The 11,168-nt window shown below is 36.0% G+C and overlaps 1 protein-coding gene and 1 long non-coding RNA gene across 2 annotated transcripts; one reads left to right on the top strand and one right to left on the bottom strand.

Moving 5' to 3' along the window:
• The first annotated feature begins 460 nt into the window (after positions 1-460).
• Positions 461-3,068, top strand: LOC133731655 (uncharacterized). Its single transcript, XR_009856750.1, has 3 exons — positions 461-1,939; positions 2,252-2,325; positions 2,445-3,068. It is a non-coding gene; the product is annotated as an uncharacterized LOC133731655 (long non-coding RNA).
• A 146-nt stretch (positions 3,069-3,214) lies between these two features.
• On the bottom strand, positions 3,215-7,965 carry LOC133731653 (inner membrane protein PPF-1, chloroplastic). The gene is made up of 11 exons (XM_062159044.1): positions 7,514-7,965; positions 7,312-7,422; positions 7,142-7,216; positions 6,991-7,051; positions 6,628-6,701; positions 6,411-6,515; positions 5,591-5,698; positions 5,300-5,403; positions 4,634-4,783; positions 4,417-4,540; positions 3,215-3,463 (listed from the first exon to the last, which is right to left on the bottom strand). The coding sequence occupies exons 1-11, from the start codon at positions 7,856-7,858 to the stop codon at positions 3,356-3,358; spliced, it is 1,365 nt and encodes a 454-aa protein (XP_062015028.1). The 5' UTR covers positions 7,859-7,965; the 3' UTR covers positions 3,215-3,355.
• Positions 7,966-11,168: the final 3,203 nt, after the last annotated feature.

The following is an 11,168-nucleotide window of genomic DNA, read 5'->3' as shown; positions in this document are numbered from 1 at the left end:
TTTAATTAAACACAAAAAAATCTGAAATTTAATATATATGAGGATATAACAGTAATTAACTTAAGACACATTGAAATAAAAAGTGCATTTTTTTTTTTGAGAAAAATAAAAAGTGCATTTGATCGTGGGAGCAGTACATGCTTCAACAACTGCAATTGCAGTTTATGATTTCAAATTGAAAAGTTAGTTTATCCAAAGAAAATAAATTTTCTCAGAATGAATAAATAAATAAATAAAAATTATTATTTAGAAGATCCAAATATCAATTGACATGGTAAATGAAGCTAGAGCCAATTGACACGCGCGTAAGCGTGTGTTAATTGACTAGTTAGTATAAATTGGATATATCATATATGGATATTTTTGGAAAGAGAAATGGATTAGATAAGTAAATTTAATAATTGAAATTAAAATATAGAGTGTAATAAGAAAATAGGGTAAACAAAAAAAAATAGTAGAATGACAATAACCGTATCCTTTATGGTATTCTCCTAAAAAAAAATAATAATAAACTACATCACACGTGTCATAACTCGAGCAAAAGACTGCACAAAATTGTTTTTAGGCTCATGGGAATGACGAAATGCATGCGTCAAATTAAGCATCCAATTTCTAAGACTAACTTTGAAAACTTTATGCAAAAGCCAAAGCAACTCCTTGACGTTATATAATACGCCCCCCTATACGAGTTCGGTGAGCCGACAATCAATGGTAAAGTAGAACCAAACCAATCCTCATTGACATGTTCATCAATTATTCTATGTTATTCTCGTTAAGGTCAATATGGCCTTGAGCATCAGAGCACCATCCATCATCATGAAAAGGGTTCTTCTCTCAGGTGCTTCTGCTCTTGCCAAGCTTCTAAGTTGAGTGCAGACAATAAAGTGAAGAGTAAAAAGGACTCCAGCCGAAACACACTAGGGAACCTCAGAACCTCTGAATGCAGAACAGACAAAGAAACACAAAATGCACGCATACTTGTATTTACAGCTACATCCAAGTGTGGTGAAACACCATCATGATCACAACAAGGTACTTCTGATTGCACAAGGGAGAGCATTCGGAACATAAAAAGAGAGAAAAGAAGTTGCACGATTAGTTCCCTTTTCCTCAATCTGGATTTGCGTCTTGTCCTGATATTGTTTTAACTTCTACTATGAGCCATGTATTACAAATCTCAAGATTGTCGTGTATCACTTTGGGTTGTACTAGTAAAGAAGGGGATAATTTGATTTGTTATACATGGCTTGGATTAAGTGAAGCGATGGCCAGACAAGAAGAAAATTAAATTCTCATATTTCATAGTTCATCCATTTTCAACAGAAGAATAAGAAAAGGATGGGTTTAAGCTTAACTCAAACACAAACAAAGAAGCGGGAAATATAAAAATAAATAAAAAGACACTAGTTGAAAACTAAAGTTTTTCTGGGAAACGAAAGGGACAAAATAAAGAACAATCAAGACATTCCATTATGAAAGCAATTGAGTACTTTAACATGCATTTGGGGGGTCCAAATTCTCAGTTCCAGTTGCCGACAGCATGGTTCAAGTACTCAAACACTAATTATGCATGCAATGATAACTGCAATGAAGTCAACTCATAATGAGGAGCAACCTAAATTCAATTCCTAATCTTATCAATTCTCAGTGTGTAAATGACATAGGATTCCCAAGCACTTTTTAACACACGTCCCACAATTTTTTAAAATTAGGCAATGATTAGACTATGCCATGGTAAAGAGCTTCTGCCTGCCTATAAAAGACCCTGCCACAACAAAATATATCTCAAGTTCTCAACAATTCCTATTCACCTAAAGCATGCATCATCTTCAGCTTAAGATGGGAAGACAGAGCCACATTCATCTTCTTTTGATATGGCTCCTGCTCGCAACTTCTCAATACCACCACTACACTATTAATGCTCAAGCTCTTGAATCAGGTAAATCACTCTGGAGGGTTTCTCTGCTATGCTTAACCGCAGGTGCAGTTACGTTCCACCCAAGTTGCAGGGGATGTTCGAACAGATAAGTTTTGACGTTTGAACAGAACCCTCAACTTGCAGTTAACCATGGCAGAGAACTCTTTACTCAGTCTTCAACTTTTCATAATGGATATGAGAAGTGTCACAAACATTTTATCAAAACTCAAATCATTACAAAGAACAAAAAAAAAAAACGTATATAGCTGAGCAGATTGTACCTTGCTTTCTTCAATATTTAATAAAATTTATCTTTCTTGTTGGTGGCCACAGTTCAGTTCAAGCTCAATCCTGCACTGCGCAGTTCAAGGCCAGGCTCGGGAACCAGATATGCTTTACCTACTCGGGTGTGTGTGGATCTTAAACAGTACATATATTCAAGTATATTTATCATCACCACTCATATAGTCGATGTAAAACAATCTTACGCTGACTGTTTACATCTGTGTACAATATTGAAATACAGGTAAGTGAAAGGAAGAGGATTCATAAAACTCCATCAGGACCCAACCCAGCAGGCAATCATCGCCCACCATCTAAGCAATGAACAATTATCACTTGTACTTAACATAGTAAGTAGAACTAATTAAGGATCATTACATTGGTTAGAGACCAGAGAATGTCAGTTGTTTTCATGTATGTCGGACAACCTCACCTTTGAGGTACGTGCTAGTACAAAATTGGGATTTAGAAGAGTTAAATTCTAGTTGGGTCTATACATGAGCAAATGTTTAGTGTAAGATAACATGTATGTCAATCCTGAAATTACAAGACTACATCTATGCAAAAACTCAAGCCATGAAGTGCAAGTTTTGGAGCAAGTTTTTAACTTTCTAAGGCAGTTGAGATACAAATCCAAGAAAAGGGTTCACATGTTAATATGCAAAATGAAACGCATCCAAAAGAAAAGTTGTTGTCCTGAAGGCTTGACTAAGTTGCAGAAGGGTGAAAATGGAAAATAAAACAATTTTAAATCCACTGAATAAAATTTCCAGATATACGAAAACCAGCTGCGCTGATTTCTTAGCCACGTTACTTTAGACAACCTAGTAAGTAGTACCTAAGACCAAGGTATTATCTTTCACAAAATCTTACAACTTGCGTTTCTTCCAAAAATGAGAATGGTATTGAGCAAAACCTTAATATCATTTTACATCAGTTTTCAATTTACTATGGTAGTAATTACCAACTTAGTATTTCATTTGTAGTTCCCTGCGGAATGAAAGAGTCTAAACAGGAGAACTAATTAGCATGATTTGTATTATATCTCAAAATGAATGAACCAACATAGAGTTGGAGATATGTTAACGACAATACACTTGGCTGAGATATACAGGACTCACCGTGAACTACAAACTTAATCAGTATACAGTCAATTTACGCAGCACGCTTCCTTTTAGATCGCTTGCTTCTCCTTGGCCGAGGAAAGTCTGGAAGATCTTTACTGGCAGTAGAAGCATATGCCTCTTCTATAACGTCCCCACCCTGATAAAACGTCTGAATCAGTTTTCCAAAAGCCAAAAGACATACATAAATGACATTCTAAAGTTTACTAGATAAATCATATTGTGGTTTACTTGCCAACTAACAGAAAACAAACCAAAATCTAATTCTCTTAAAGCTACATTCATTGTGTGTACTGGTTACAGGTATATGTCAAGTCTTCAATACTTTAAGCTACAGAGAATGAGTCATTTTCTATCAGTAGAATTAACATTAATAACTGGTACATTAATGCATAATGAATTTGAACAAACTCTATGCTTGCATAGCCATTTACATTACATAAACTGGTTTTCCTTTCTCCTGTTCATATGGTGATAAAAAAAAATAATAAAGCCATTTTCAGATGAAGCGGGGAATCAAAATATGTGGGCTACCATGCATGTAGTACAAAATAAGAGAGTGCTTGACAGACATGTACATTACCATAGATGCGTACCCACAGGAAAGGCATATATGTACTTCTTGACTATGATTATAATTAAAAGTCCACTTGTACAAACTTTGCAGTATTGACTGGAAGTCTGTGGAACCCATAAACTCTCACCACAGTCAGAATGACTTATTCTGGGTGTCCTATACTCTTCTTTTACGTCACCAGTTTCCATTCAGAGGAAGCATGGAGCTATTGGGTACTACATCTGTAATTGACTGTTTACATAGCAAGAACAAGGAATGTCTGGAATATTCAATCCATGGGTCTATAAAATTTACTGTTTGGACAATCAACTAGCCAGGTGAGCCCAAACATGCAACTAATATCGTCTTCAACATGATCATTAAAACATAATGCATATACAAAAGTTCTATCTTCAAACGACCCACACATGATGAGAAGGATTTCTTAGGTTGATGATATTCGTGCACATATAACAAAATAAAATGGAGAACAGACTCATCAAACTAAAACATAACACTAAATTACAAATTTTTACCTTGTCATTGATCTCATCATCTGAACCGTCTTCAGAATCAGATGCGGAAGCCAGTGTCTGAACCTCATCCGGTAATGCCTTGTTCACCTTTTTCTTTTTCTCGTCTTCTCTTAACTGCTTAAATCTGTTGATCATCAATTTTTGTTTTGTCAGGAACAAAGCTCTATTTATAAATATTAATAAAAAAATGATAATATACAATGCATTCTGTACTGACCTACTGCCAGGTTGTGCAGGCTGAGAATCCGATCGCTTTGCACGACCTGCTGAAATGATTCCACTTGCATTCTCATTCACAACAGGCTTAGCACCTCCTAATTTGCGTAGCCATACTTGCTGTGCTGTGCTAAGTACATTGTTTGTGAACCTGAAAGCCACATTGTATGATTTACAAACAACAACAACAATAACAACAACAAACCATTTTGAATAAATACATGTCAAAGTTGCACTAACTTGCAAAGAAAAATATTTCGTTACATGAAAGTGCTTGAACCACACCCACAAAAAAATATAATATAATTTACAATTGAAACATGAAAGTAACTGCAAGGGTAAGTACTGGTAGCAGCAGAAATTAAGTATTGTGAATGCAGACAATGATTCATCATAGGTTCTACCATAAGTATTATGGGCTTTAAAATAGAAACATAAACCATTATTACATTTAAAGCCAATCAGAAATTCCTAAAATCTATGATTATAAATAAGGACTATAAAGAAAGAAAGAAACAGGGATTTATGTTCCTTAACAGTTAGCCTTTAGGAAACTCGTAATCAAAACCAACTGGTATATTGTGAATTAATAGTTTAGTATACTACATGCACACACACACACAAAAAAAAAAAAAAAACAGATTAACTTTGTCAATTAGAAACCAACCAGTAAATTGATAATCCCGACGGAACGGACAAGGAGAAGTAACCAATCATGAGGGGTAAAAACTTGAATACAAGAAGTGTGTTCTTTTGAGTTGGATCATCCGTCTGCAAAATAAAAGTTATGGTTATGAAAAGAAAAATAACTATCTGATATAATTTAAATAATCTGCTTGCATCTAAAGGACCCATGTTTGAGTCCCTAACTCACTGCAAACAGATATTTGTTTCGTAGCAAAAAGGAAAAAGAAGAAAAATGAAAATAGAGAAACCAATATCAAACAAAATTCTTTACCTGTGGAGGCTTCATGAGCTCCATTGAAACAAATTGAGAAACAACAAGGAGGACAGGTAAAACTAGGTATGCTGCAGTGTCAGACCAGCCTAATGGTGGATGCCCATCCTGCACGATAAAATGTGCGTCGTAATAACCAGTTATAATGCACATATTTGTGATAGAAACTTAAATTTAGTGCCTTAGTATTAATATGAATATATGATACAACTAATCAACTCATGCAGGTGTAACTAAATCGCTATAGAAAGGTGAAGATCCTTCACAGCTCTTGTGCCTTCTCATCCACCTATTTGGCTTATTTACCAACCATAATATTGATCTAAAGATTCACAAGTATGAATTCAAAATAGTACAGCACCTATCAAATGAGAAGACTCATACGACTACTAAGATATCTACTTTTCTGAATAACAATTTGATGGAATTATAAATTGGATCAAACTGAAAAAGTTAGCGAAGTGAAAGAATAACAAGAATAACCATGTTGAAATTAGCCCAAATGAACTAACGTGATCGGGGTTGATTTGATACTTTAGTGAAAGAATGTGTAAGTAGTCCACGTTTAATCTAGAAGTTAATTAGTTTCATTAGATCTTAGCAAATAACTAAATTTCTCCACAATCAAGCTATCTAGGAAGGTAAAACCTAAGAAGAGATGTAAGCCCGAATGTTCTACAAAAAGGCCTATTTAAGTTGTTAAAAAATTAAAGTACCTAGATTGGTGTCTAGCATGAATCTTCTACATTAAAGGCCTATTAAACTTAGCAGCCTACAAATTGCTAGCTTTCAAAGTCATGAAATCATAAAAGTTTCTTACCACAAATGGAAACAGCCAAGAAATCCCTGATCCACTTTGGCGAGCGGCGATTGTAGTTGGACCACCCAAAGATGGGATCCAAAAGAAACCTTCTGTCAACAATCCCTTTGAGTGGGAAAAAAGGGGAGAAAAAATTGCAAAAATCAGCTGTGTTGAACTTGTTTCTGATGATAGCCATTCTCCCCACAGAAAATTTGATATGAGACCTGTAAGTTACCTCATTTGCCACATTTGAAAGAGCTTGGTATAGACCTATCCAGACTGGTATTGTGGCCAGAGTTGGTAAACAACCTGCATTAAAAAACAACAAGTTAGAACATCATAATCTGGCTCAAGGCAACACGCCACGCAAATCAGGTTAAATTCGATAACCAACAAAACATAGTATTGGAAAACATCAAACTCCTTAATTTCACCTATTATTACAGACAAAAAAAGTCCTCAAATTCATGTAAGATGTTACTTCTGTCTACCTACAAGTTATAACTGAGGGTGTTCCAGACACAAGTACAGTGACAAAGGATCAATGCAAAATGTATACACAAACATGAAAATAATTCTGATCAATGCAAACGATTACCTGCTAATGGATTAACCCCAGCCTGCCGATACAGCCTTGATGTCTCAAGTTGTATTCTTTCCTAATGTCAGCATACCAGAATTAAAAAAGAGTTATGAATAGAATATAACGGTGAAATATACTCAAATAAGGTTAATCCTCAGTTCCTCACCTGGTTTCCTTTATATCTTTCTTGAATGGCTTTGATTTTTGGTTGCAGGTTTTGCATAGCCAATGTGGATTCCACCTGCATATAAATAATATTACAAGGAAAAAAAAACACTAAAAAAGCACAATTTGTTGAGCAAAATAAAGCCAAATTGTCACAAACAAACACCGAACCTGTTGCTTTGTGAGAGGCAATGTGACAACTTTAACGATAACTGTGAGCAATATAATTGCGAAACCGTAAGCATATGGCACATGCACAGCTGAAAGTCCATCTTTCAAAATCTATTGCAATTCAAAACAATTATGATTTTTCAGCAACTTCAATTATCATAACAAAATATCTGAAATGACAACTCTGTGAAATTCGAACTACCTTGAGCACGAATTCCATGGCGTCGGAGATAAAACCGAACCATCCGCCGCTCTTCTGAGACACGTCGACAGCAGCGTCGCCGGCGCCGGAGGTCGTCGGGTCCACGGCGACGGCAGCATCGGCCAGCGTGTAAAGAAGACCTTCGGCTCGGCTGTAAAGCGCGGTGAGATCGACGCCGGAGTCGAAGGGATTGATCGGAGGCACGTCGTGGAGGCTGAACTTGATTCTGGTGGTGACGAGTCCATTTCCACTGCGGTGGTAGGGGAGGGTGTAGGACACGCGGCGAGAGAGGGACGGCAGAGATGTGCCGATGAACGGCGTGGATGAGATTAGAGTCTTCGCCATGAGAGAAGAGTGAGTTGAGTCTCAGACTCTCTCAATGGACTCAGAGGAGAACAAGATAATGAGGAGGGGATGGCAGTGGACGAAAGGATATTTTATTTTTTATTATCCGTATTTTTACTAGTCGCCGAAGATTTAGGCGCGGCAAATATAATAGTCGTTGTTTGGGCCAATGGGTAGCGGCCACGTCAGTCTATGCGGGGCGGTTTCATTATTTTGAGATAGTGGATTGCGTGGGTAGTCGGCTCCCGAGTGTTTTAAGTTGACGTGGCAAGTTTTGTGTTGCTAGATTAAAAATTAATTCGTACTCATTAGCTCCTCTCATCCTTACATATGTCAATCAGATTTGAATCTATGACTTTTACAATGTTATAATTATAAATCTATGACCTTTACAGGTCACAGTTCATGAATAAACAAACATGTTACTTTAGCATAGATAGTAGTTGATACTCGGTATTTAGGAATTACCTTTGTATTGATACAACCCTTTAGACCATCTCCAACGGAGAGGTCAAATGTCATGTGGAAGCCCAACGTTTATTTTTAACAGCCCAAACTCTTCTCCAACCGATATGTCTTTTCCACGTATGTCCCTCTCCTTTGTTAAATTTGACAGACAGAAGAAGCTTTGTCATTTATTTTTTTATTGTTTCTCACTTTCTCCTTCTCCTTTCCCCGTCTTTCTTCCTTCATCTCACCCAGAACCGATGCTTTTGCAGCGTCTCTCTTTCTCCTTTCCCCTTCTTTCTTCCTTCATCTCACCCAGAACTGATGCTTTTGAAATCCCGGTTCCAATGAGCTAATTAAAGGTGATGCCTCTCTTCCCTTCAATCATGGTCGATTCTAATTTCTCTCTCAATCAATTTCTTTGTTTTCTGGGTCCAATCTTACTTTCTCTTCTACTATTTCGTGTATAATTTACTCTACTTTGAGACGCTCTATTTAGGTGTTTTGGTTATAGACCATGATTTGACCTCAATTGCGTAGGAATCTGTCTTGGTTAGGAATTTCTGTTCCAAAGTGCAATTGATCAATTGGGTGCTCATTAATTTTTGATCTTGGAGGAATTCATGCCTCAGAATTGTTGGATTTATGTGAGAATGCAGTGAGCTGCATGATTATGGTCCTTCCTTTTCTTGCATGATGATATTGAATTTAATGGAATTAGAAACTTGGATTTAAATCTTGTGGATTCAAATACTTTGTTGTCTTCAACTTTCTTCTCTCTTCTTTGAATAACAGGAACATGGATCAAAGTAATTCAGATTCATCCTCGCCGTTACAATAGCAGGTGAACTCAATTTTCATCTTTCTATCTTTTTCTATTACATAATTTTCGTCACAATGTTTAATATTTAGTGCACCATGACACTAATATGCATGTTTATATCAGTGAATACTTCACAATAAGACTACTTGAAAAAATGGGTGTGTAGATGTTTGTCCTCCGTTCCAGTTAGGAATTATAGGCAGACAGAGTCAGAAGGGGCATGTACATAACTTAAGCCAGTAATGTCATCAAAACTCAGTCCATAAGTCAAAAGTTATCTCGCCCGATCATATATGTCTAATAGTTGAAAATGAATTTATTTGAGCTCTGGTTGCTGATTATGCACAGATCATGTTTATTTGAGTTAAGGTTTTGAATGTTGGTTTTCTAAGTCTTTACAGTTAGCTATTATTATGTGACAAACTCTAACTGATGAGTAAAGAGTGTGGGCATATTCAAGTAAACACAAAGTAAAATGATACACAAGTACAGATCAGGTGCAATTAAGTTAAATTTGTGAATCAATTTTCATTGCTTAGTTTAGCCTTCAGTTAGCTTTAATACGAAATTCCAAACTGATGAGGAAAATGTGAGGTAGATTCAAGAAAACATGACATAAAAGCACAGTCCTCCTGAACTACATTGTGCAAGATATAATGCACTCTTTTTATTTCTATTTCATGTTATAGGGTTTAATCTTTATAGCCAAATGTTTGCCCTTCAATATTATCTAAGATGTTTTCTTAGATAAGTTTTCACATTTTGGTTTATGTCTGATTTGACAGGTGGTTTGATACAGCTAGGGAAATGTTGAAAAATGGATGTGAGCTCTCAAACAGGACAACCCAAAAAGCAGAAGTTATATGGTTTCGTCACTAAGCTGCATTGATTTTTTTGTTCTTTTTCTATAGATGAGTTAAATCAATCACTAAGCTGCACATGAGTTAAATGCAGACAAGTTGACCACCTACCATATTTGCAACAAAGGTTTTTGTTCTTTTTCTGCAATATTTTGTTCCTCACTGAGAATGAAGGAATATCATTTAAATTAGTTACTAGCTTTTTGCTGTCATGTTGCATTTTGTGAGACATTTAGCTTTGGTGAGCTTGGTTGGCAGAATTTTTTTTAATCAGTTTTTACTCTCTTCAGATTGCAGATGCAAAGAAGATGTTTGAAGTACAAGAAAAGCTTCGGTTCAATCTTGATCATGCTTGGATTTCAAGCTGTTTATGTTTCCTGCTATGTATTCCCATATCTCAAATTCTCATAATCTCAATTGCATCTCTTAATGGAACTATTCATTGCATGATCTTTGATTTACAAGATTAAAAAAAAAAAAAAAAAAAAGGAAAAACAACATAAATAGAATTTTATATATTAAAGTAATATTCAAATTTGACATCTCCATTGGAGCTAAAATTAGTCAAAAGGTTGCTATATCAAATTTGCCATGTCATATGTCAAATTCAAATTTGACCAAAGCCATTGGAGACGCTCTTAGGGGCCAAATATTTGTGGGTCAATGCAAGTGGAGTTGATTAAGGAGCCGTAGAAGGCTAAGAAGAAGGCGGATGATCAAGAGGAATCAGAGAAAGTCCATTAAATTGTTGATCCAGAGATTATTAATATCTTGAAAGGCATGGATAAGTACACTACCGAGAAAAGGGGTGGACCCTTATGTAGATATGAATGGATTGCATGACTTCATCAAGAAATCACTAAAGATGAATGTTACTAAGAAACAATTGCAAGATAAGATTCGAAAGATGAGGAAGAAGTTTGAGAAGAATGTGAAGAAGGAGAAGTACAATTTGACTAAGGCTCATAACTTGACGGCTTTCGAGTTGTTGAAAAAGGTGTAGAGAGGTGGTGAAGATTTAGCTGGGAATGTGGAACAGTCCAAGAAGGCTCAAAGTAATCAGAAGATAGAAATGTTGTTAGTGTCCCTTGAAGTTTCAAATGAGTCATGTGGATCAGAGAGCTGGGGTTTTAAAGAGCTGGGCTTGTTGGAGACTTTTATGACACATGGTTTGGAATTG

This window comes from Rosa rugosa, chromosome 2 (assembly GCF_958449725.1).
Source record: "Rosa rugosa chromosome 2, drRosRugo1.1, whole genome shotgun sequence".
NCBI lineage: Eukaryota > Viridiplantae > Streptophyta > Magnoliopsida > Rosales > Rosaceae > Rosa > Rosa rugosa.
The sequence above is the reverse complement of the archived record's forward strand: the minus strand, read 5'-3'. Positions and strand labels throughout refer to the sequence as shown.

Bases quoted from the DNA above. Each gene is read 5' to 3' on its own strand.
- LOC133731653 (XM_062159044.1), bottom strand. From the start codon at position 7,858: ATGGCGAAGACTCTAATCTCATCCACGCCGTTCATCGGCACATCTCTG. The intron at 5,699-6,410 runs GTAAGAAACTTT...TTTATCGTGCAG, and splicing joins CTTGGCTGTTTCCATTTGTG to GATGGGCATCCACCATTAGG. The intron at 3,464-4,416 runs GTAAAAATTTGT...ACGTTTTATCAG, and splicing joins ATGATGAGATCAATGACAAG to GGTGGGGACGTTATAGAAGA.